The sequence below is a fragment of the Lynx canadensis genome, chromosome D2, assembly GCF_007474595.2.
Source record: "Lynx canadensis isolate LIC74 chromosome D2, mLynCan4.pri.v2, whole genome shotgun sequence".
In the NCBI taxonomy this organism is placed as follows: domain Eukaryota; kingdom Metazoa; phylum Chordata; class Mammalia; order Carnivora; family Felidae; genus Lynx; species Lynx canadensis.
Genome location: NC_044313.2, coordinates 83,237,411 through 83,265,013, shown reverse-complemented (window position 1 = coordinate 83,265,013; position 27,603 = coordinate 83,237,411). Strand labels below are relative to the sequence as shown.

Sequence of the window (27,603 nt, the reverse complement as noted above, 5' to 3'; positions counted from 1 at the left end):
CATCGCTTCTAAAAATTCATTAAAATTTTAGCCCATTTATTTTATTTGCTCTTTCGGCAGCTTCCTTTTCCGTGTTCTGCAAAGGGTGAGCTAATCGTCCCATCTCCCTGTGGAGGCAATTGTCACTCTTTGGAATTCGTTATGGTTTTAGTATCACCTGGCTTTTTGTCATGAGGGTGGGAGTCACATTCTCTTGCAGCTTTTGGCATCCTTGGCAGAAACAGGCCATAGTATTTTAAAACAGAACTTAATTAAATATTTGTTTATAAAAGCAAATACAATTTTAGCTCATGCCCCTTTTTATACAGCCAGCCTGTTTCAACATCAGTCTGCCCAGATGGTAAATGAGAAATGCAGAAGAAGGTAGAAGAACCCTGAATACTCTACAAACTGAATTTAAAATATAGTGTATAGGGGCACTTGGGTGGCAGTTGGTTGAGTGTCTGACTCTTGCTTGGTTTGAGCTCGGGTCATGATCTCACAGTTTATGAATTTGAGCCCCACGTTGGGCTCTGTGCTGACACTGCAGAGCCTGCTTGGAATTCTCTCTCTCCCTCTCTCTTTCTCTGCCCCTTCCCCACTCACACACACTCTCTTTCTCTTTCAAAATAAATAAATAACCTTAAAAAATAAAAGTAAATAAAATATAGTGTACAAAAATCACATTTATACTTTAAAATTGAATCTGGCTACCAAACTCTAAAGCTTCTTCCAAATTCCTAAGACCAGGGAAAACAATATAAAAATTAAGAACACTGAAAATTTAAATAATGGAAAAACAATTATCAGACTCTAGCTTACTATAAAATATGAAGGAATACAAGTTAGTCCATAATTTGGAACTGTATAAAGGAAATAGCGGTCTACCCATGGTTTGCTTTATTCAGCCAGACAACCTTATCCAGGTGGAATGGGTGTGGGCATATGTGTTAAGCATCACTCACTCTGCATACCTGGTTCAGAGACCCAGACTGTGTACCCACCAGGGAAAGAGGTATCCGCCCCTCCACCATTTAGGTTTGGGGTTTTGTGAAGTTCAGAGTGTGTTCTGTTCAGAGTCCCCTTTGTTTCTGCATTTATGTGTGCATCGCAATACCCTTTCCACGAAGGTAAAATGCAAAGTAGACCAGTGGTTCCACACCATACTTTGATGGCCGAATCCCACCACAGGGGTCAACAGAGGTGGGGGCATGCCTGCACATGCCCCGTCAGCAGAGTGACCTGGAAGACATGGGATTGGTTTACGAACTGATCTCATCTCAGGAAAACAGAGCAGAGCTGACAGATACATCTCCTCTCTAAGATAAGTAAGCAGCAGGCAAAATAGATCAGTAATAAATACTGGAAAACAAAATAAAAGAAATAACGTCCCGATGACTCAAATGTAGAGTTTAACTCTGCAAAGATTCTCGTACGGAAACCACTGGCAAACAATGGAACATTTTTAATAGAAAGCAGGACCTTATGGGACAGTGAAATGGTATGCGTGTTGCACAGGCCTTGAATCCTTCCCTGTTTCTGGTGACAGAAGCCCACGGGGGAGGAGTGAGAACTGACTGTCCACCACCATGGTGCCCTTGGACGTGCCCCCCCTCAGGATGCGGTTCCTGAGCTCACACCGATGGGGTGTGGTCAGCACACAGCCCAGGGGAGGCCAGTTAGAGTCCTTCTTCTAGGATTGGCATGGAAGCTGGCTTTGTCCCGACATCAGAAAAAGTATAAAACAAAGCCCCAGGGGTGGCTCAGTCAGTTGAGGGTCCGACTCTTGATTTCAGCTCAGGTCATGATCTCACAGTTTGTGAGTTGGAGCAGTTTGCTGCGCTGACAGCACAGAGCCTGTGAGATTCTCTCTCTCCCTCTCTCTCTCTCTCTCTCCCCCTCCCCTGCTCTCTCTCCCTCTCTCTGCACCCTCCTGCTCTCTCTCTTTCTCTAAACAAACAAACAAACATAAAAAAAGAATGCTCTACCATCTTGAGATTAGCACTTTTTAAACAAGCATATTAAGGAAAAGAAAATAAAAGATAAATTATAAAAGAGATCAAAATACATTTAGAGGACAATTGAGCTACAATCTGAAAATAGTATCTCTGAGGTAAAATATTGTACTAGTTATCACAGCAATAAGAGCTAAAAAAGTAATTAAAAGACTTCATTGCTTTACCAGAAAAAATCAATGCACATGTCATCATGAGTCACTAAAAAGTATCAGAATATGTTTTCAAACCATTGAAACAAAAATGAAAGTGACTTAATCACAAAGGCACAAAAATTAGATAAGCCTTCCTCATGCCATATGCATGATAAAATGCCAAAAGCTAATGGAATCAAATCCACCATCGTTTGAGGAAAAAAATGTTATGATTCATGTATTTTTACCTAGGCAAACTGTTTTGCATGTAGAAAGCAAAAAGAAAGATATTTTAGACTAGGTACAGGTTCAAAAGCAATCAACTCTTCTAGTAAACAATTATGACATTTACCTAAGTTGGAAAATAAACCAAAATAAATATCTAAATAACAGAGCTCTTGTAGTGTAAAAAAACTAAAAAATCTTCCCTCAGGTTATTGCAATGTCAAATGCAGGAACCCAGTAGAAGTGTGGTCTGTCTAGTGGATTCCACATGATATAGGTGAAATCTTCCCTGAAACTAACGATCTTTCTCTACTTCTGATACTTCCCAGTTTCTAATGTTTTCTTGTAACTTAACTCTTAATCTGCACTTTATCTGGAACTTCTTTATCTGGTAAACAATTCAAAAAAATATTGTACCATTCTATTCTAGCACTTAGAACAACGGTTAAACCTTTATTATATCGTTTTTAACATGCCTAAAAATTACCTAGGAAAACTGCTATAAAAGTATATTTTATATCTACAAAGCTTATCTGTCTTGTGTTACAGGATGGAAACTTGAGTAACAACGTGCAGCTTTAAAACTAAGCTTGAGTTATCTGGGCCATTGGTTTTCTTAAATGGGAAGACTAATAAACTACCCAGTGGAATTCACATCTGACATCAGGCATCTATTTTTTCCGTAGGGAAGGTATAAACGCTGTGCACTAGATATAAGGTCTGAATGATTACTCGGAAAATTAAAATCAGAAGTGTCAAAGGGATAAAAATAGACTGTAAAATGCACAATCATGACATGCTTTGTTACCATCTGATGGTGAAATTTGGGGCCGTTTTTCTTTTTTTCTTTTCCATTTCTGTATGTTTTCTACATTTTGAACATAAGTGTGGTGGTTATCTTATGAAATATGTTTCTAAAATGATAGTTTTCATTTCATATATGCTGTCTAATTATGAGTATATAACAATATTTCTTGGGGCGCCTGGGTGGCTCCGTCAGTTAAGCTTCCAACTCTTGATTTTGGCTCAGGTTGTGATCTCAGGGTCATGAGATCAAGCCCCACGTCCGGCTCTGTGCTGACAGTGTGGAGCCTGCTTGGGATTCTCTCTCTCTTCGCCCCTCCCCTGCTTATGCACTCCCTCTCTCTCAATAAGTAAATAAACTTAAAAAAATAAAAATATTTATAGAAAGAAATTAGATCTGGATATACCAAAATGTGAGCAGCGTTTGCATTGTGGGCCTGTGCCTAATTTTTCTTTTGGAACTGTTTTGTGTTTTCCAACTTTCTATAGTAAGATATCTGACCTTTATGGATAAATGTCTTTAAAAATACAAAAATGAAAATACCCAGGACCTGGTATGGCTTTGTGGTGTTAGGAACACAATTGTTACATTAATATTGTGGGATTTATAAGGGATTATGCAAATGTTCCCAAAGAATTTTGAAAAAAAAAAAAAACTATTATCTGGTAATTACAACATAAAATACATAACAAAATCATTCAATCCAATAAAATTAAGTAGCACTTATCCCTTGATTGTCCCCTCCACCCCAATGGAATGGCCGTAGCTGGAGCTGTATTACTCATAGGAAGGGTTTGCAAGAACTGTTGGCTTCAGTTGGCTAACTCTTGTCATCCTGGCTGATTTGCTGTCTGCATCATTCCTATAGTCTCTCTCTCTAGGCAGGAAACACCTTTCAATGTGTTCGCCTTTTGCCCATAAAAAGCTTTTTGATTTGGGATTTGAAAAGGTCGACATGCAAGACAAATGTAGATTTTGGAGACCGAAGACTTGGTGTCTCAGATTCATTGCCGTAACTGTGTAGCTGTACGGCCTGCAGTGAATTAGTATTAAGATGTTCTGTTCTACAGGATTATTCTGAGGACCCAGGCAGACAAAATGCAGGAATATAATTATAAACTATGCTATATGTAACTCAGAATACTTTTTCACCTGAATAGCTGAATAATGTCAGTAATTTCAACATAGTGATAGTAAGCTCACTGAGGTTGATAATTACTTTTCTCAAGTCTGTGAGCATATGAAGTAAGGGTCATCGTTATTAATATCTTTGATATGTGTATATAGCTGTGTAGTTACAGTTCCTCATTGCTCTTGCTTTTCGTATATTTTTCATTCCTAACACTGACTCAGCTTGTGTTTCAATTAAAGAAATTTTTAAAAGATATTACAAAATTATCTTTTCTGTTCACATCATTGACTTTACTATTTATCTGACAATCAGATTTTTGGATGGCAAACTGCTTGATATCAATAAAGACTTTCAGCCGTATTACGGCGAAGGAGGACGCATTCTGGAGATCCGGACCCCGGAGGCAGTGACCAGCATTAAAAAGCGAGGAGAGAGCCTAGGCTATACAGAGGGGGCCCTGCTTGCACTCGCCTTCATCATCATCCTCTGCTGTATCCCTGCCATCTTGGTAGTTCTGGTCAGCTACAGACAGTAAGTATTCCCACTTCTAAACACGGCCTGATCGAAAAGCCATCCCTGGCAACGTGCTTTGTCGTCGTAGAACAGTAATGATGCCACCATTTAGGGGATTGCTGCATCCTTCCTGCACCAAGCGGCCTTCCTTTAAGGCGGAATGAAACAAACTTCCAGCATTTTCGCCCGATTCCTCAATGCTGCCATGTTCCTAACATGCTCTCATCCGTTAGGGATTTTAGGGTAGCTCCTGTGGCTTTGTTCGTGCCCCTCATCGGGTGCAGAGCCTTGCGAGAGAATACAGCGGGTGTCCTGGGGGAGGTGTCATATGCAGCAGAACGCCATATCCAGATTCCCCGGTTTCTGAGGAAGGTCTGCAGCCTGTCCACACTGTCATGACAGGTTTTTGTCCGTGTTGTTACACTGACATCTGTGGAAGTGATCGCGGCGTTGGCAAAATCATTTCAAAGTCATAGTATGCCATGTGTAATTCTCCATGGGGTCTCTTCCTTCCCGGATAGCCCTGCCAGATCCTATAGTATAACATAGGACAGGATATTTTAGCTGCACAGGCCTTACTCATTTCTTGTTCCTACAGGCAAATACATTCATTTGAAATACCTATCTTTGGGGCGCCTGGGTGGCTCAGTCGGTTGGGCGTCCGACTTCGGCTCAGGTCATGATCTCTCGATCTGTGAGTTCGAGCCCCGCGTCGGGCTCTGTGCTGACAGCTCGGAGCCTGGAGCCTGCTTCACATTCTGTGTCTCCGTCTCTCTCTGTGCCTCCCCCGCTCATGCTCTGTCTCTCTCTCTCAGTCAAAAATAAATAAAACATTTTAAAAAAATTAAAAATAAAATACCTATCTTTCGCTCTGTCCCTTCAAAGTAGTGAAGTAATTATAGCTGATTTAAGCATCTGTATTTGAAGTCCTCTATTAAGCTATTCTTTATTTCACACCAGGTACAGGGAACGTTTGTGATAGAAGTCCAGGCATTTCAGATATATCCCTATTGACAGTGATGGGTGACGAAAGTTGTGGAATAGGTTGAGAAGAGAGGTAGCCCTAAGGGTGCCATAAAATGAAAATAAATAAGACGGGGATCATACGTCGTATAAATTACTTGACACAACAAAGGGTAAGACCGAATGGTGCAGCTGCTCTTCATCATGTAAAATACCTGCAGGGAAAGCACTAAAATAGTACTTATATATTCTTAACATGTTATCTCTGTTCTCTAACACTGAGAATTTTCTTCCAGATTAAGTAAGGTTAGGTAGTTGCAACCTAAAAGTTGAAAAGTGTGCTCTGCATGAAGATGCCATAGGGATATTTTGTCATCGCCAAAGCCTTGTGAAGTTGCAAACAGAACTTTCAGGTTGACCTACTGGAGGCTGATGTATCCTTAACAAATGCACCAATTCTAAAGGCTAGAAACAAACTTAATAATGGACAAATGGTTTTGAATTACTAAGCCATCAACTCAATATTAATTTTCATGTTGGAGCGAACCTGTATTACAGTTATTGTTTCATTGCACTGTTTCCCAGAGGAATCCTGCTCGCAATAAATTCGGAGAGAAAACTTACATCTGGCACACAACACAGTGCTCAAAACTGAAGCATCCTGGATGTTATAATTTAGCAAACCACTAAGATGCTTGCCATTTAAACGTTTCATAGATGCATTACTTAATATTTTTTTGGTTCAGTAATGAGTTCTATACTCTATGAATTGATCGTAGTCACTGCTTTTTGTAGACCGATGGAATTAAACAAGATGAGTTGTGCGCCATGTGTCAGTGTAAAATTCTCACATTTAAAACTCTAGCTTTTGTACTTTCATATTCTGCTTGTACATAAGACTGGAACGGATGGCTCTTCTTTCCTATTAACTTTCTTTTTTCTTTTTAAATTCACTGTACATGGAAAACTAAGAAGCAAATGTGAAAAAAGTGTCATGGATTCATTATCCAGGAACGTCACCTTCCAGTTCCAGGCTGAGCTTCAAAGTGAAGCCCAGGGTATAATCAGCCCACTGCCTGCCTTCGTCTCTTTAATATTCTTCAGGCACAGGACGCCAAGAAGCCAGTTATAAAGATCAGATCACCTTTAATAACCCATTTCTCTATCAGAGTTCAAATTCATGTATCCATGTTTTAATCCAGCTTTTTTTTTGAAATCTCATTTAGCTCATTTCTTTGTTTTCTTGTTTAAAAATGTTTTCACAGCTTGTAGGACAGTGACAACAACAATAAAGCGTTCCCCCATTTTTACTTTCTGAACCGAAACACTCAGTTTCCCTACTGTGTCAATAGGTCTGTGTCGTTATGAGTTTGACGAGTAAATTATTCAGAATTTGGAATAAATGAGATGTTAAAATATTATGAATGCAGAATTTCTAATGTAGCTTTCTCTTTTTTTTCTCACTGCTTTTCAAAACAGGTTTAAAGTGTAAGTATAATTAATATCTCGCATATGATTTTACGTAATATGAAAAGCAAAGGCCTGGATTCTACTGATAAAGTAGTCGGCCTGCTCAGAACCATGGATCACCGGTCTGTCTTGTGTTTGCAGAAGGTGTATACTTTGGTTCAAATTCCCATGTGCTTTTGTATGTAAGGAGTCAGGCTGGGTTTTCACATGGGGATAGGAGGGAGGAAACGTGAAAAAGACAGTTGACTCTGACGGTTCCCACTCTTTGAGATTTGGGTTTTGAGGAAGGAACTAAGAGTTGGCTGTCCAGGACATTCAATAAGCGTGGCTGCAACTCCAAGGCAAGAATCCCAGGCCTCCCAGGAGTCCAAAGGAAACAAAAGCCAGCCACGTCTCTCTCCCAAAGGGGCACCGTAAACTAATGTCAAACATGTTTCAAACCATTTAAAATGAAATAACTTTTCTTGAACTAGATGGAAGATGAATAATAAAGAAAAATTATGCATCTTCAACGTGCCTCACCTGAGGAAGGAGACCCACTCCATGGCCCCCAATTATTAAATCACATTTTTATAGATAGCTTGACTCCTACCTTTCATATTCCTATGTCACATAATATGCAAATATTTCTACTAAATTCCAGCCATTATTTCAGGGTAGACATTTTAAAGGGGAAGAAGATACAGGAAAACGATACTCTGTGGGGATGCTGCTGTAACCACACTGGTTTATAAGTCCTAGTATTTGTGTTAACGATTTTTTTAAGTGGGTTCTTCTGAGAAGTGTATGATTTCTAAAACGGTTTTCCACAACACCCCTGCCTTCTCGAAGACGCCAAGCCGAGTGCACCAAGACAGCGCGAATCCAGTCGGCACTACCCGCAGCCAAGCCTGCTGCACCTGCGCCCGCACCTGTGGCCGCGCCCCCGCCGCCCCCGCCGCCCCCCGGGGCGCACCTGTATGAGGAGCTGGGAGACAGCACCATGTAAGTAGGCCAGGGCGCTGCTCTGCCAGACAGGTGGGCCTGATGGATGCTGGGTGGTGAGTATTTCATTTCCACCCGATGCGGAAACACGGTTTGCAGCCTACTTTATTTACTACTTAAAATGGGAAAAAAAGAAAACAGATTGTTAAGATGAGAACCTAAGAAAAGTCGAATTGAAAAGTCATAACCAAAACACAAACAAACAAAATAACATTTTTAAAAAATGAGTAGAGAAAGAAGTACTTGGCTGGAGGAGAGACATCTGTAGATGACTAGCTTGAATCATATAATCTCTAAACCTTCACAATTATGCACTTTTTTTCTCCAAAATTCAAAACACATTCTGAAAAAAAATTTTTTTCTCGTAAGAAATAAAGAAAAGGTAAAGCACAATCATAAAAGAGTAATTCTTGATTTAGTATCCAAAGGCAACTCTCATTTGTTAATTTAAAACCAATGGTATGGTCTAAAATCATAGACTCCTTACAGAGACTGTCTCGGGATGTCATTGGATGGAGTAATTAAAATCTGAGTGAAAATCTGAAACCCAAATAAAGAATTAAATATTAAATATCCAACCCCTTAAAGAATATGCTTTTTACTATATTCCCCTCAAAAGAGACTGCTGTGATAGCTTAATACTTCTCCTGTGTTATTTGGAACCTCTAAGCAATATTAACTCATACACATTTGAAAGACTTTTAAAGTATTGTGAAAAGACTTCACAGATGTTTCCAGATTGGTGCTACCCTCATAACCAGATTCCTTTCTGACTTATTTAACTTGCCTATGTTTTAAAAATTAAAGAGGAACTATTTCTGGACATGAAATGCAAAACAACCAAGGATATTATAAAATTTTGAATCTAAGTTAAATCCAAGACACCTTTTATTAACTAGAATTTGGCAGAGTTGAGGGACTAAAACACATTATTCTACTCTGTTACATTTGTTGCATTTACTAGTAGGAATAAAGCAAGCCTCAAAAATTAAGAAATTTACCTTTTAATGGGAAAACCAGTTTTAAACACATGTATCGATAATTTTGTCATATTACCACTATTTTTATGAATATAATTTATTGTCAAATTGGCTTACATACAATACCCAGTGCTCATCCCGACATGCGCAAGGTGATGTTAAGAAGTTTCAAAAATGTTAAAACTGATTTTAATGTTGTATATTTGAATGCTGAAATTGAATTTAATGCTTGACAGCTTAGTATTTGACATTCTATTTCTAAACTAACAATATAATACAGGATTCATGCTTTAAATATAGTTTTAATTTTTTAATGAGCTGAAAATGACGGTATCTTTTTGAATTACTGGTGAATATAGGAATTGAGCCAATACGATTTGATTCTCTTTATATTAACCACCTCTCTCCAGCAAAAAAAATATTCAGAAACTAAGAAAGGCTTATGTGTTAAGTTTTATTGTCTCTGAAATTACTGAGGGATATATATTCATTTTTATTTAAGAAAAGTAAGCATACTATAACATCATCTGGAATCAATATAGTGTGGTGGTGATCATTTTCAAATAGCAACAGTTAAGGACTACTTCTATTTGAAAAATTGTGATAGACTAAGTAGACAGTTTTGCAATTATAATATGTATTTAATGAGGGATCCTGAGTTCTGCACATTTAATTATCTTTAACAAATGTTTGACCTATCTCTTAAAAAACTTTACACAAGGATTCAAACCTTATGTTACTAAAAAATGGACTAGCTCCAGATAAATTATTATCAAATTTAAAAGAAAAAAATCAAAGGTCATTTTGAAAAAGAATCTTCATGAACTAGTTGATAACTTCGTATGGATTCAGCAACCGCTGTGATAGTCATCATAGTATTATATGTTTACTTTCTTCCAAACCCTAGTTCTATCTTCTCTATAAATCAGCGCGGACTGATTTTTTTAGTTAGGACGTAGAAACTATTCTTAGAATCTCATTTAAAATTTCTGTTTGGGGGCTGAAATCAGTCGTGTGTAATGAAGGTGAATTTTGCCTATGCACGGGAAATGGATGGCTAGCTACTTTCTGTGATGAGACCACTGGATAAGTGCCATATGATTTTATCTAAACTATTAGCACATATCATTTGTATGAGTAAATACACAGAAAATATAAAAACATATGTTTTCTTTTCTGGATATACATATTAAATGTTTAAAGCAAGTTCCTGTTAGTATTTTCATAATCACCTCCAATTAACTATAGTTCAAACTCTTTTTTTTCTGTCCCATGTTTTCTCTTTCCCACCTGTGGATACATAGGCATAAGTAAGTAAATAATATCATTCTAATACAAGGCATTAGGGTAAAAAGATACAATAGAATAGATTAACTGCTGTTTTACTCTAAATATAGTAATCGTCATCTTCTATTATGGAGTCATCAGCTTTTAAAAATATCTCATTCCCTTTTGGTGTCTTGAAATGGCGTGAACTTAAAACAAGTGTTTCACTGACAGTACCTGTGCCTCTCAAGACAAAGTATCAAAATTCTTAAAATGCTTAAATTTAAAGATATTAAAATATCTTAAAAATATTTAAAGATACCTCTCCATCAAAAGTGATGTAGTATCATTATGTATCATTCTTTCCAGGAAAAATTAAACAAGAACAAATCTATAAAAAATTGCCAAATAATATGTCAAGTCCATTTTTTGAAAAAGAATGACTTGGCAAGATCAGAAGTAAGTGTTTGTTGTCTGTTTAATCCACAGTATCTGTCCTTCCTGAATTATTCCAGGGGGCCTGACGCCCCACATCCACGTGTAGTTTGTATCTTAGTGAAATGATTCAGTAACAACTCTGGCTTTATATAGCATTTTATTGCCTTATCTGTCATTCTTATCAGCGCGGCTACTTAATTTTTATTCACAGTATTTCCTTTTATTTCATTCCTGTGTGGCTAGAGATTAAATAATAACAAAAGTCAACATTACTCTGTTTGGGCTTGAGAGCAAGACTCAATGAGAGACTACTGGGAATCACCCAGCCTTGCCGGGAGGTGGGGGGACGTACCGATGCTTTCCTTAGAGACCCTTACTCACGTCCCCTCACCTACTCAATTGCATTTGTCACTCGCAGCCCATCACTCAGTGTCAGTGTCTGAGCACATCTTGCAGCGATGTCGAAACTGTTACTTCACCATAACCCTTTCCTTAAAGTCGGTCTTGGCCAAAATTGGATGCAGATCATATTCAAACTAAATACCACTAACCCCTCTTATGGTAATGTTGATAGCGTTTTAAAACTGATGAAGCTTAAAATGGAAATCGAAGAAAGTAATCTCTGTCAAGGTTCTGGCATCAGTTCCATTTCTCAATTGTGATTTTGAGCCCTGTGAGAGAAATTTCTCCCGTCTGTCCTTGGAGAATAGAGAATTCCTTTCTGCTTTCTCTGGTCAGCTGCATCGCAGGTACGAGAGTACTTTTAGCTCCAGGACAGAATTACCGAGATGAGAGATAATGACCCCGAATCAGATACAGCGAAGGATCCTTTCCCCAAAACCATCAGCTCTGAGCACCCTAAAGCAAAGCAAAGGATGTAAAACCATTCGCCAAAACCCTGGTTTGCAGTTTGGAGGACCATGATTTCTACATAAGAGAACTGTTATGGGGTGCCTGGATGACTCGGTCGGTTAAGCCTCCGACTCTTGATTTCACCTCAGGTCAGGGTCTCACAGTTCCCAAGTTCCAGCCCCATGTTGGGCTCTGTGCAGAGCCTGCTTGGGACTCTGTCTCTCTCCCTCTTTCTCTGCCCCATCCCTTTTGCCCTCTATCTCCCTTTCAAAATAAATAAAATTAAACTTTATTTAAAAAGAGAGAGAACTGGGATGTCTGGCTCTGGATACTTCGCTGTATCAGAGTAATCAGGGGGAAAAAATCAGTCCACAGATTGACACAGTTTTTAAAAATGAAAATTTCTCCTGCCACTCACAGCTCTCGGGCTTTTCCTGCCCTGCCTTTCTGAGACCAAGGGCACGAAAGTAATTAGTAGATTAGTGTTGCTAATCAGTAGATTAGTGTCACTTGGCCTCTTGTGTCTTGAAGTAGTGACGAGAACCATAAAGACATCTTTCTCGTGAAAGTTATGTCACAACCTGTTTCCTTACATTTCATTATGTTCTTTTCTTTCAAGTCTTTTCCTTCTCTACCATTTCCAACAAAGCAGGGGAAATAAATCAGTCTCAGAAGACAGGAAAAATCAACACAGTGGGATGCCCTTTTCTTCCAGCACTGTTCGGGCTCACAAAGAGGCTCGTGTAGACGGACCACTTAACGACCAGCCCGCATCGGCAAGAACATTCCCACTGGTATCTGATGAGGACGCCTTGAGTACCCACGGTACTCTTTATAAGGAAACCGTAGATCCAAGGCCAACAAATTCAGACTTTTTGCTCAGAACAGATTTCATAGACTCACTTTTACCCAGAACAAAAGGCAGGAGTAAGTCCCTGAGGGGCCCGAGAGAAATGTTTCAGAGGATGTGGAATCAGCCAGTCTGCTTCCCTCAGAGACCAGTGTGGGAACTTCCCAAGAGACCAGAGACCACAGATCTGCAGCACTGGCAGAGCAACGGGCGGGAAGGTAGAAAGGAAAGCCCTGGAACCTGTCCAAACCAAAGAGGTAGCGGCAGGCCCCTGCCGAGAGCCGGGGATACGCAGGCGGCAGAGAGAGAGGAAATGAGGCCAGGTGATTCACTGCCTGTGTTGGGAACAGAACACGTGGCATCTCCATCTTCAGACTCTTCCTGTTTCTCTCCTTCACCTCGCTCCTCCTTCTCCACTTTGCCAACTGTGTCAAGAACTGTGGAGCTCCAGTCCGAGCCTCATGCCGCCATTTCTCCGGCTGACTGTTCCTTGGAACTTTCTCCTTCGACGCCTGGCATTTTGCATTCTCCAGTCTTTAGGAGAGAGGCACCCGTGTGTATGCTGACTGTCGAAGCCGAAAGGAACATTTTCGAAATTCTTCCCGAACCACCCCGTATCTCTCCTCCTCCAACTCCTGTTGCTTTTTCCTATCTTCCTCCTTCCCATCCTCCTCCTCCACTTCTTCCGCTGTCCGGCCCCCCTTCCCCTCCCTCTACTTCTCCTTCACTCCCTCTCCCCTCCCCTCCTTCCCTCCCTCCACCATGCCCCCCTCTTCCTTCTCCACTGTCTCCTCCCCCTTCGGTTCCGTCCACCAGGTGTGTCCCTATACCAGCTGTTAAAGGTACTGTCGGTGTAACACCAGCGGAGGAAAGGACGTCCTCTGGGACACAGCTGCCAGCATCCACCACGGAGTGCAAGGCGGATCCCCGAAGGGAACCAAAAGGCATCCTCAAGCACATTAAAAACGTAGCAGACCTTGAAAAGTCAGTAGCTAACATGTACAGCCAAATAGAAAAAAACTTCCCACCAATGCACAACTCAGACCTTGAAACTAGTTGCCCTCCAGAGACAGAAAATGTGGAAATGACCTCTGGACAAAACCAGGGGAATTTGCACAGGATTGTCGAGGGAACTGAAAACCGACCTCACAGTGAATCTACTTCCCTGTAATGTTGCTCTTCGTGTTTTAACCGGACAACTCTTTTGTTGACCGTAATCTGCGAGTGGAGGCAAATGGGAACATTAGAGAAGATTCCATTCTTTTACCCAAAACTCCGTGCAGTGCTGTTTTTTCCCTCATTTTTTACTTTTAAAGATTATTAACCTCATCGTTTCTAACTCATATTATAGATTTACCTTAATTTTCTTAACTACGAAGTAGCATTATTTGTCTACGTTTGTTTTAAAAAGTAAGTAATTTCAGTCTATTTTTCAGTGGGAATGTGTGGGCAAGAAAGTTAGATATCCAACTTAAACCAATGGTTTGTTAACATGTTAATGCAGTAACGTCTACATTTACTTCCTGATCATAGTTTTATTTGAGTGCTCCAGGAAAAAAAAAAAAATCAAACTGTTAAAATAAGCTAAAAAAATGATATCATAGGTTCTGTTTCTTCCTTGAAGCCTATGTATTTGGTAAGATTAAATACTACCAAAGTAAAAATGTTATGTATCTAGAAATGTAGGAGTTGACAGACATTATGGTGTTCCAAAATAAATCCCAGGTGCTATAAGATGTAGTCATCTGTTTTCTTACATGAACAGTCTTCAGTCTGGCTTGCTTTTATCTTACTAGTGTGCTTATACAGTTGAAAAATCTTTTATGTTTTCAGTTACTGTCTTAGTCTACTTATTTCTCATTATGCTTTCTCTTCCCCTCTTTATAATGAAAATAAATCTTGAGCTGTTGGCTTTTTAAGACATTTCATTGTTCCCACAGATGTTGACAGGGACCTTCGGTTTTGCTTGTCCACATTATGTTATCATCTTGTCATTATAATTTTATCATAAGATTCTCTTTCAAAGAAAATATTCATCTCAGTTTAATAAAGAAATTCTAATTAGTTTCACCAAAATAAAGTTAACTAAATGTCTACAGAGGTTTATCTAGTATGAATTTAGTTGCTATTTGATTGATGAAAATTATAAATGTTTTTATTAAGTTTGCCAATAATATAAAACGTTTGCCTACCGTAATTTTAGAACAGCATTATTGGCTTCATTTCTAGTTACCTTTAATTACTCTAGGTAAATCATCCAAACTTATTTGTATAAATAAGATATAAAAATTTTAAATAGAAATCAAGAAAGAATATGTCTGGTGAAGTGTCATCAGTTTTATATAGGCTTTTACTCTTTGTTTTAAGTGAAGAAGATAAAAATTTATCCTCGAAAAAAAAAACCAAAACAAAACCAAAAACACGTTATGTTGTAGTTTTTCTCAGAACTCAACTTGGAAAATTCTTAAAGACCTCAGCTGAGCTAAGTGCTATCTTCCTCTTTAATGAAAACTACACTTGACTAGCAAGTAATTATTCTGTTTTCCCACCTAACCCATGGAATAAATTTTATTTACTGGAAATCCCCACTTTAAATACAAGCGTAATTATTTGATTTATTCTGCAGTTTTAATATTGTAGAAGATAAAAGTTTGCACAGGAAAACAAAACATGGTTTCAAAATGTAGGCCAAAATCTTGCCAGGTGATCTCCATTGTAGATACCTAATATAGGCCCGTATAATGCATCATTTCAAAGATTTTGTTCAGCTCTTACATTATGTGATATTTCTTCAAGAATTTGGTCTGTCATCCTTAATAGTATCAGATTTTTTGAAAAATCTATAAATCGAATTATTTTCATTAGCTCCTTTGCTTCAGTTTCTTTTCATCCAAATCAAGAGTAATTTCCTTCTTGGGGTTTTTGAACCTGATTTTTTTCTGTCTTTCACTGAAACATTTCAGTTGGAATTTTTGTTGGCAGCTGGTCATATGCATTGGAAGTTGTGCTATTTGGCGGACTCTGACAAGGTATTATTCATAATTGTGTAAGCCTTTCATTTGAGTGTGTGTGTTTTTTAAGCTATTTGTATCAACTTCTTGGATATGAGAAATTTTTAATATATTCTCTAAATAATTATAAAGAAATATTATGAAAACCCCAAATAACAGTTTTATGTAGGTATGTGCAGCCTCACTGAGTTGTCACACTGTCCTTTTCTGTATCATTTTTATAGTATTTCTTTAGTCTAAACATTTTATTAGTATATTACACTTTTCAAATGAAACATCCATTCCCATGTTTTCTATTTAATAGTTTTTTTTTCACGTTCTATTTAGAGATCCCTGGATTCATTGTAAAAGTCCGTTCGAATGCCTTCTGCATGAGACCTATAAATATTCTTTGAGTTCGTAGGCCAAAATATTATTTCCCTTCTCAACCCATAAGCCCCCACAACCTGCCAACGAACCTCAAGAATCATAATACATTATTTGTCTTCTGCATTTATTATGTTCCAATTGTGCATAAGAAATTATTAGATGCCTTGATAAAATATATAAGTAAGTTACCATATGTTTTCCTTATTATTAAATGCATACAAATGGTATACAATGATAATTAACACACATGGAATACCATCTGCATAAAAATGCATCAGTATTATGTGACTTGTCTTGTAAGAGTCAACAGAAAGTCACGTTAATTGAAAGCATACAGTATTGGGGCGCCTGGGTGGCGCAGTCGGTTAAGCGTCCGACTTCAGCCAGGTCACGATCTCACGGTCCGTGAGTTCAAGCCCCGCGTCGGGCTCTGGGCTGATGGCTCAGAGCCTGGAGCCTGTTTCCGATTCTGTGTCTCCCTCTCTCTCTGCCCCTCCCCCGTTCATGCTCTGTCTCTCTCTGTCCCAAAAATAAATAAACATTGAAAAAAAATTTTTTTTAAAAAGAAGCATACAATTATACATATTGATTCTGTTCTGTACTTTTTCTAAGTCACTTTCTGCCTTTGATCTGAGACAATCCAAATAACTACGTGAAAGACAACAAAAAGATTAATGGAAACAGTGTAGTTCATCTATTGGTATTTTATTCTCCACACGTAGGAAAAAGACTGCTACTGAAAAAAAACAAACACCAAAAAAGGCAGCTTAAATATCCTGGAGAGTAAAGTCCAGCTTTCGTTGGACATTTATATCATGTATGTGACTCAATTCTCATTACTAAAACCTAAGTATGAGCTTTCTCTGTCTCTGAAAGATATAAATCCAGTAAACTTCTAAATGCTTTAGAAGGATTATAATTTGCATAACTATTGGCAGAATCATAGAAGCAAAACTCACTGAAGGTCCATTTCAGATAATAAATTGCGACAGGATTAACTAAGCATTATATTACCATTATTACCAACCATTTCAATCAGCAATGCCTTAACCACTTAAGATTTGTTCAGATACGTAGACTTCTTTTGTAAAGGCCTTGTAATATTTTAAAGAAATTTTCTACAGATATTGTTTTGTTGGACTTTAAAGTTATGGGTGCCTCTTCGTAGCAGTTACTAGCTTTATATACTCAGTCTTTCGCACCATACTATACATATAACACTTTAGATCAACTGTTTAGTGAATGAGAAATAAAAAATCTTTATAATTAAAGACATTCAATACTGAAAGCATTCTATATATATATATTTTCCCCTCTCAACTACAGTCAAAACTTTCCCCAACTTTTCGTCCATGAACTTTACAAATCCTTACGTAATATTGAATGTTTGGCTCTTATACCTCTGACAATAGTCAGCTCTTATATTATGTCTGATAATGTCCTTGACCCTTAAAGGCTAGTCAGTATTTTGCATTCATTATTTTTAGAATAAATTGATGCAAAGAGACAAAAAAAACAAAAAAAAACAAAAAAACCACCTTACAAATGTTTGGAAGAATATATTGTAGTCATTGAGGCAATTTTTTCATTCTGTACCAGTATGCTTTTCATGTATAAAACAATCTTTTCCCCAAATGAGCATCTTATATACGTTAAAACTTGTCTAGGATGCAGATGATATAGAATACTTTTGATCCATTTGACAATAACAGAGTCAAAGTGTGTTATTATACACCACTGGGATATAATAGACTGTGTATGGTTGAGTATCATATGGCATGTGGGTCTTGGCTGGTCACTGTTTTTAGTAAAGCAGGCATGAAACTTCGATCCTCCTGTCCTGATACTGCCACAAATTGTATTTCTCACCGAGACAATTTTTAGTAAAAATTACCTTCTCAGTGTCCCTCACATTTTTAAAAACACCCTCATCTATAATTTTATGTAATCTGAAACTCTAAGTTGTTTAATACTGATTTCTTTGTTTCTGCCTTGCAGGAGAGGGTATGCATCAGAGGTAAGGGCTTTATGGTATTGATATTATATCAAGCTACTAGGAAAATATTTGCATTATAGGAAGGCCTGGTTTACATTCTTTCATAGCCAGGGTATTCTCCTTTATTTCAACGAAACTTATAAATGTGCTGTGCTATTTATTCTCTTGTGTACCTGTTACCGTTTTGTTTGGGGGTTTTTAAGTGGGTGAACAAATACCAAGTGCTCACCTTTTCAAGGATAAACCATATTTTGCCTGAATTGCTGTTACTTGATATTGCCCAATATTCCACCAAATTTATTTCTTGGAGGCTATAAACCTAACGTAGCCACCTAGGATTCCTTAACTTTTATCCTTTTTACCAGTCCAAGGCTCCTTCCCAACATATTCAAGCTAAGATCGTAAAGAGTTGTGAAAGGTCAGACTGAGAAATCTCTGGCTTTCCATCGTGTTCGTTTGAGTCTGAGTCTGTGGAGATGATAGTGGGCGTTCTGGCCAGTGGCATCTGGCTGGCCCCTCGGAGAGTTGTACTGCCGATGAGGCCACCGAGAACCCAGCAGAGTTTAGCAGGCAGCTTCCCAGGCAAGATAGTGAAATGAGTGTGCACCCTGACTGGCCAGTAGTGTAGAAATGCACAAATCCTAACGTGTTTGGAGATCAAGACGAATGAATTTAAGAATACCTGGTTTTCGGGGACAATTGTAACAGCTAACAGACTGGATCGGGATATCTCTAGCTCCAACTTCCTGCTTCCTTAAGTGGGTGCCTTAACTAGACCAGCTCGCTCACATCCGTGTCGTGGAAACTGTAGCCCTTCAATCTCATAGCTGTCCTGCTGGTCCTTTCAAACGTCTGGTTCACTGCTGGAACTTCTCCCGGAACTTCTGTGCCCACATTCCCAGTGCTTACTGTAAGATTCATGTTGTGTAGCTACACCCCCCCACCCCTCAAAGAGTGGGTAAGCCACGGTTTGATAAATTATCGTGAAACGGACCAATAGAGACCTGGTTTCCTTTCAGTAAGTATGGGTGAGGTTGGGAGGCAGTAAGAAGTGATCCCCACGAAATCAGAGGAAGGACGATTTCCCTAATCACAAAGAACCTCCGAAAGTGTGCTTAATGCCTGACTGTAAGCAACTCATGTTTTGGTAAAAAGAAAAATGGGGAGCATTTCTTAAATATTGATGATGAGTATATTACAACTGTATCATGATTTTGTGTGCTCTCCTCTTCTCACTAATGAACCTGATTGCATTTAATGTGATTGGGGAGAAAAAAAAGAGGGGCAATTTAAAACAAGGTTAGACTTGTTCAAAAGGATTCTGTGGCACTTAAAGTGCTTTTAAAATCATAAGTAACTATATTAAGTTTGTACTAAAAAGTTATTTATAAGTTTCTTATTAAGGTGATTTGAAGTTAATCACAACAATGATGAGATTTTTTTTGCAAATCCCTATTATTTTATGTTCTAACATAAATAGTCAAAATATTGGTTGCTATCACATGAATGATCAATCATAATCCCAAGGTAACCAGTTTTAAGCTGTGGCCCTCTTTTTTCTCTCTTTTCAATCACGATCTTCCTTTTCCACCCGAAGTCTTTTCTAAACCTTGTTCTATTTTAACTTCCTTTGGCAGCAACAGCAACTGCTGAGGCCTTCTCTTCTTAAACCAGAGGTATCAGTTTTCTTTTCTTTTCAACCTCGCTGAGCCTTCGGAATTAAGGCCCGTTCTACCTGTAGGCAGACTGGGTGACTGCCAACATGATTGTACAAGACAGACAGGAGGTGGTTAAACATTAACACAAATAAGTAGGCGAGAAAATCACTCCTCTCCTGCTTGCGGGGGGGGGGGGGGGGCTGAAATTCTGAACCCTTAGCTCCGTTCTCTAGGAGTTAGACAAGGAAGCCCTTGGCTCCTGTTGAAAACAAGCTCTCATTGAAAGAGACAGATCACGAACCTCATCATTCTCTTGTCTCAGTGAATCTAGATGCATCAGAACCCTTCCTGGGACCAGTCAGGGTTTGAAGAAAGAGCTCTGGCCTCTGTACTGAAATAAGGAAAAGTAGAAATTGGGTTGTGATTGACACTCTTAAATCATTTCATGGGATTCAAACATGATGCCTTTGGACACATGTCTATTTCAAAATGCCTAGGACATTTTCTGCTGCCATGAGAAAAAGATAATCAGAATTTTAAAATGAATGCACATAATTTATACTTGTATGCACTATGCACTATCTAAATTTTTTAAAATAATGTTTATTTTAAATGTATCTTTCTTTTGGCATAGTCGGCTGCCAAAGTGCGACCCAAGTGGTTAAGTGGTTACAATTGACTCTCTAAAATTTGGAGGTTGAGTGGCAGGAATATTCAACTTTTGTAAACTTTTAGCTAAAATTTCTAGGAAGACATTCCCATAGACTACTGAATCAGATAACTTGGACTTAAGATCCGAATGGCAATTACTCGATGCAAAACCATAGTCAAGATATGCTCCTTCCGTTTCATTGTCCCCAAAATCTTGGCAGTGATATTGAATATACAAGCTCCTACCTCAGCCACCGGAGCACGGTAGGAAGAAACTCAGCAAATGGTAGTAATACTGTTGCTTTTGTTTGCATTAGTATACACGTTTACACTTTGTCAGTAATTTGCTAAAATAATTCTGTCTTGTCTGTGTGGTCAGAAAAAATGTGGGGCAACAGGGACTGCATGGGGCAGTGGAAAGAGTTGATAGCCCCAGTCTGTTCAGGCCAATTAGGGAGCCTGATGGTTGCTATGCCTTCCTTCATGTATGTATGTGTCTGTGTATCTATGTACGTATCTATGTATCTATCTATGTAGCTATTATCTATAATCTATTATCTATCATGTATCTACCTATCATCTGTCTACCTACCTATCATCTATCTATCTGTTAACTATCTATCTATCATCTATCTCTGCATAGTTGATGCTCTGCCCTTCAGTAACTGATGATATAAGAATCCAAGAGGGACCCTTCAGATGATTCCCTTCTACCAGCTTCTGTCTCTTCCCACCTAGCTCAGACAACACAGTGACTGATTGAATCCAGGATTAAGTTTCCTGGATTCCTTTCCAATTGCTTCTATCCTTCTGTGATATTTTTTAAGTCATCTGATAACAGGTATATATCCTATTCTCCCTTTAGGAGAATAAAAGTGTGTGTCTGTAAAGGAAATTATTTGATTCTAACTCTGAAAATCTGAAATTCACTCAGCTGCATTATGTTTCCATAAATATTTGTTTTTCATTATTGCCAAAAGTTATCAAAATTCAAAATGACTTTTGTTTTTAATTGTTGTTAACGACACATAACTTGAGATCTTCCCTCTTAAATTTTACATGGATAACACAGTGCGGTTGACTATAATAACACAGTGTTGCATAAAGGATCTGTAGAACTTTCCATCCTGCTTCACTGAAACTTTATACCAGTTGAAAGCGGTTCCACATTTCTCCCTCCCCCACCCCGTGGCCATATCATTCTAGATTGGCAATTTTAGACACCTTGTTCAATGGGATCATGCAGTATTTATCCTTCTGTGACTGGCTTATTTAGCATAACGTTCTCAAGGTTCATCCATGTTGCTGCATGTAACAGCAACCCCTTCTTTTATAAGGCTGAGTGATATTCGCTGTATTTATGTACTGCATTTTCTTTATCCATTCTTCCACTGATGAACATTTAGGTTTCAACTTCAAAATCTGTTGGTGGTCTTTTCTCAGTCTCCATATGCATGACACTAAACATGCATTGGCCAAAGAGTTTAAAAGCATTAGTTCTGAAATCAGTTTGCTTCATTTAAACCAGTATAATTGTGTTGGGTTTTAGGTGCGTCAAAAGTCCAAGCCTACCAATATGAAAAATATAGGTAGAGAGATTTATATTTAAAGTGTTTAGTTTGAATAACTTAAATTTAGACTTTAACTGCGTCCCAATTCTTATTGACCTCATTTCCCACTACCATTTTCTGTAATGAGCACTTTTTGTTGAAATATAACTACAGACATAAAAGTAAGCAAGTGATACTGCACAGCAGGAAAAATTTTTACAAAATGCACACCCCCTACTAGCTCTCTAGAAGCCTGTCCATACCAACACCCGGATATTATTTCTCCTTTCTGCCAATGACTCAGCTGGCTTGTTTGTTTTTTCCTAAGATAAGTATGTTAGGTAAAAAAATAAATAATATAAAAAAAATATATATATATATATATATACATAATTTCAGCTTTGTTTAAGTATATTTGACAAGACCATAAGAAATTTAAAGTATACATTGTTGTGATTTGCTATTTGGTGAGAACAGTTATCTTTTTTTACCAAATTTCAATTCCACAGTTATCAACTGCAGTCACCATGCTATACATTCAATCCTCAGACCATTCTCATCTTGTAGTTAAAATCTGTACCCTTTTCCCAACTTCTCCCCACTTCCCCCAGCCCCTGACAACCACTTTGCTAATCTTTGTCTTTATGAGTTTGCCTTTTTATTTATTTTTATATATTTTTGTACTCCATGTATGAATGATACCATGCAGTATGTGTATTTTTATGTCTGGCTTGCTTTCCTTAATGTAACACTCTCAGCTGCCACCCATGGCCAGACTTTCTTTTTAAAGGTAGACTTGTAGTGCACGGTGGCAAGACGGTAGCCAGTGAGGTTTATCCAAGGTACTCTTACCACTGATTGGAATTTTTTCACTGGCTTCTAACATACATATCTGTTTGTCTGTGTTTCAAGCTTATGTAAATAGGATTATATAGAATCGTGTGTTTCTTTTGCCCATCACTCTGTTTGGGAGGTTCATCTCTGTGACTGTGTGAGGTAGGTGTGTGTATCTCATGGACTTCTGCTTTGGTTCTGGTTTTTGGCTTTTACAAGTGATGTATTTTGGTGCACATTTATACTCATTTATGTTCAGCATATAAACTGAACTATACTGAATTTTTGTCAAAGGATATGCATATATTTGACTTTAGTATTACTGCCAAACATTTTCCAAAGGATTTGGCACATTTATAATCTCTCCAAAAGTATGTGAGACTTCCAGCTACCCCATGTCACTGCCAAAACATGTGACTGCTGACCTTGTTGTTTGCTTGTTTTAGCCATTCTTGTGGGTAGACTGAATTAGGTGTTTTGTTTTTCTTTTTCAATTTATTCTTATTTATTTCGAGAGAGAGCAAGTGGAGAAAGGGCAGGGAGAGAGGAAAAGAGAATCCCGAGCAGGCCCCTCACTGTCAGCCCAGAGCCCAACTCAGGGCTCAATCTCATGGGCTATGAGATCACGACCTGAGCAGAAATCAAGAATTGGATACTTAACCGATGGAGCCACCCAGGTGCACCTTAGAATTAGCAGGTTTTAAAATGTAAACATCCCTGAGCGGTCTCACACATTAATGTTGTGTTGAATTAATGTATAAATGATCATCATCATATCCTTTAATAAAAATAAATAATGAATAGAAGTGCTCCGGGTGCTATGAAGCTGTTCTTAGGAAATGAAATAATGCTAAAGATAACATTATAATTCCTTCAGGCTAAAGTCTGTTAATAAAACAAGTTAAAATACAGTGAAATATTTTCTACTGGTAGTTTGTAAAGTTACCCAAGAACAAGTGATATGCTCATCTGTAATCTTTAATAGATTCACCTAATAGATCTAATAGACTCACCATTAGAAAAAATGTATTTTTTTTACCCCCTCCATTCTAATGACATAACTTTATTTCATGTCAAATAGTTGGAGCCAGAAAAAAATGTTGAATATGTTTAACTAACATTTGAAATTAAAGTTTGTTGGCAGGAGTGTTCTGAGAGTCATGGGGATTCTAGGTCTGGAAATCTAAATTCATATGATGTGAAATGTGATAAGAATTTATTTTCAAATGCAATTTCTCTTTTTGAACAATAGGAGTTATCCATGGAGTCTGGAATTGATCCTGGCCAGGAATTTGGACAAGATTATTACAGTTATGAGCATGGGTACATCTTCAGATTTTTTTTTATCCAGTATCAATATTTTTATGAAAAATGAATTATTAGACATTACTAGCATTTTTGTTGCAAATGTGATTTCATCCATTTCATCCTTGAAAATGAATTATGTATCTACTTTTAGTTTCAATCAGGTTTTATCCATTTTTTTAACATTCACTTCTGGTTTGATGTTCTATGCTGATACTGACCACAACTCTAATGAAGCAGTAAAATGATTCAAACTTATTTAAATGAGGAATAGAATTCAAACATATTTGCTCAATTCCTGAATTCACCATTTATTTCATAGGGTATGTTTAATCTTTGATGTAACTAGTCAGCCTCAAGACTTGCCCAAGAGAAATTAGGAAGAAAACATACTTTAGAACCCAGTAATAAGCATTTCAAGCCACCCTACACACACGTTAACTGCTTTCCCAAAACACAGAAAGAAAATGTAAATACCATTCCAGATCATGTCTGAAGCAGGTCTTTGCTGTAACTATAGAGACATTATGTTGTGAACAAGCTATTAGTTTTACAAAGAACCTATTTCATGTTCTAAATTCTTCAACTCATTAAGGAACGATATGCTGTTCCCTTCACACTAGCCTCTCCCCTAACCTGAATCTGAAATAACCTGGTTCTTTTTGCTGTTATTCCAGGGCACCGTCATGGCAAAATCCATTGGCCATCAGGTTGTAGTTCTTGCTCTATGTTTTTAGTAACTAGTTGATAAGGAGCATGATAGGTGCTGTAAATAGATGTCTGTTGATTGAGTGATGAAGACAAAGAAGAACACCGAGATCAGTCAAGGTTACACGGACCACACAGAAACGTGTTGAAAGTTTAAGTTTCTGTTACAGGTATGAGATGCCTCAGTATGGAAGCCGTCGCCGTCTCTTACCGCCAGCTGGACCAGAGGAGTATGGTGAGGTGGTTGGTGAAGCCGAGGAAGAATATGAGGAGGAAGAGGTAATGTGATGTGTAACCCTATTTGAATAGCAGGCTACAAAATATTTCAAAAATCAGAACTCCCATTCACTTAGTACATGTTTTTCATGGAAATTTCATTATGTGGACCATTTCATCACCTTGTTTATAGAAGGAAATTCATTACTGTGTATGTTTAACTTATTTCCTATGATAAAATGTTAAACACCTGGAATAAAGCCACAATGAAGTTTATATCTTCTAAAATCCTACATGTGACTCCATAAAAATAACATTATAATCAAATACATAAAAGGTATTTTGCAAAACAATGGTCACTTTGGTTCCCACATTATCCAGCATATCTAAAAATCATGAAAACAGTATAGTTATCAAACAGAAGGAAAGCATTACCACCAATATTTTTAATGGAATTCTATCACTTACGTTTTAATTAACGGGAGTCATTTATATATTCGTCTACAATATTTACTTGAAACATTTATCCAAAATAAAAACAAATGTTGCTAAGGTTTTCCCTGTTCAAAATTAAGAAAATAGTCAAATTTCACATACACCAGTCAGATAAAGTATCGTAATTTCCTGATTATTTAAAATTTTGTTTAAGAAAACACAAAGCGTTTACTTTAATCAACGTGTAGGGATGGGAGAGAGAAGAGTTCAGGATTACTTCTTTCTCTTTTGATCTAAGACGCAAAATAAACTCTGAATAAGAAAAAGAAACACGAAAGCGTTAGATTCTGGTAATACAAAGTACGAGCCAAAATAAAGTACTTTTTTGTGATCACTCTGTGCCTGCATGCGGCGGGGTGAACGGTGGAGAGCCGCCTGCAGGTTCGTCCCTGCCCAACTTGTGTGGGACAAGGTCACCTGGTAACCGTCCCCCAGCTGACACTTCACTTGCATTTTCGTGATTTTCAGGAAAAGGCAAGGAAAGTTAAAAAACCTAAAGTTGAAGTCAGAGAGCCTAGCGAGGAGGAGGAGGAAGTAGTTGTCACCATCGAGAAGCCACCGCTGGCCGAGCCTCCCTGCACCGCGTGGAAGAGGGCCAGGATATTCCCGATGATCTTCAGGAAAGTGAGAGGGCTGGCCGAGAGGAGGGGCGTCGTGGACCTCGAGAGTGCAGAGTGGCAGCGACGCCTTGAGGAAGCAGACAAGGATTATCTGAAGCTCACCCTGGACCAAGACGAGGCCACAGAGAGCACGGTGGAGTCAGAGGAAGAATCCTCGAGCGACTACACAGAGTACAGCGAGGAGGAGTCGGAGTTCAGCGAGTCGGAGACCACGGAAGAGGAGTCCGAGTCAGAGACGCCCTCGGAGGAGGAGGAAGAGAGCTCTACCCCTGGATCCGAAGAGTCGGCGTCCACGGAGTCAGAAGGAGAGAAGGCCAGGAAGAACATCTTTCTTGCCAGAAGAAGGCCGGTTGCTGAGGAGGTCAAGGAGGTCAAAGGCAGGAAACGGGAGCCCCCTGAGGAGCCCGAGGAGGAGCCCAGGGAGGAGGAGGAGGGAGGGCCAGCAGCAGGAGGGGAGAGCGAGCTGGCCTCCGTGGACGAGCCGGCAGACCTGGAGGTCACCGAGGAGGGGAGCGCAGAGGCGGCCTCGGGGGAAGAGGGCTCGGCCAGCGAGGAGGAGTCAGAGCCGGCCAGTAGTGTTAGCAGCAGCAGCAGCGAGAGCCAGTCCGGAGGGCCCTGGGGCTTCCAGGTGCCAGAGCAGGGCAGCCGCAGGGACGCGCGCCGGGACAGGCGTCCGGGAGGCCCCGAGGGCTACGACACGGCCCTCTGAGAGCAGGACAGGTGGGAGTGTGCGGTGCTCCTTGCTCTGTGTGCTGTGCCCTCTGTGTGCTCTCTGGGGTGACGCCTGCAGGCAGGTCGTGGGCCTCCTCTCTGTGTGACCTGACACCGGCATGCCCGAAAAGGGCAGCCCGCGCTGTCCACGCGTATGTGTGCGTTAGAGGGTGTCCGGGGACACGGACTCCCCTCTCTTCTGGGTCGTGGAAGACAAGCGACTAATCCATATTTAATACTTCCTAGTGGGGCTCCTGGGAATGCCTCTGGCATCACGGCTCACCAGGGACGCCCGGCCTGGCCGCGTGGCTTCGTGAATCCATACGGGGGTTTCAGCTCAACCGCAGACCGTAAAATCAGGACACGACTTGCAACAGTGACGGCTCTAAAAGTCCACTTTTGTCGATGTGTACATTTCGACTGGCCAAAAGTATTATATAAAATACCACCCAGGGGCGTACATGTCCGACTCTTGATTTCAGCTCAGGTCATGATCTCACGGTTCACCAGGCTGAGCCCCACGTCAGGCTCTGTGCTGACAGCGCAGAGCCTGCCTGGGATTCTCTCTCTGCCCTTCTCCTGCTTGCATGTGCGCTCTCTCTTTCTCTCTCTCTCTCTCAAAATAAGTAAACTTAAAAAAAAATCCCACACATGTTCAAACAGGTTTGTAGCTGGCGCTTGGAAATACTAGAAGCTAAATGAAATTAATTAAGTTGAAAAATGAAGTGTATACCATTTCTTTTTCATTGTGGGTAGGGGTTAAAGATTTAGGAAAAAAGGAATTGAATTTTCACAAAACATTCTTCTGGGTAAGTAAACATAGTAACTTTGAAAGCTATACCTGGAAATCCAAAAAGTGTGGCTTACTTACTG

The 27,603-nt window shown here is 39.1% G+C and overlaps 1 protein-coding gene across 1 annotated transcript in view; it reads left to right on the top strand.

The window, feature by feature from the left end:
- Window positions 1-26,728, top strand: part of PCDH15 (protocadherin related 15) — a 786,947-nt gene extending 760,219 nt beyond the window's left edge. The window contains 6 exon segments of the mRNA XM_032595259.1: window positions 4,603-4,821; window positions 7,246-7,254; window positions 8,068-8,220; window positions 10,505-10,510; window positions 24,859-24,967; window positions 25,868-26,728. Of these exon segments, the coding sequence (XP_032451150.1) occupies window positions 4,603-4,821; window positions 7,246-7,254; window positions 8,068-8,220; window positions 10,505-10,510; window positions 24,859-24,967; window positions 25,868-26,728 (1,357 nt within the window).
- The last annotated feature ends 875 nt before the right edge of the window (window positions 26,729-27,603 follow it).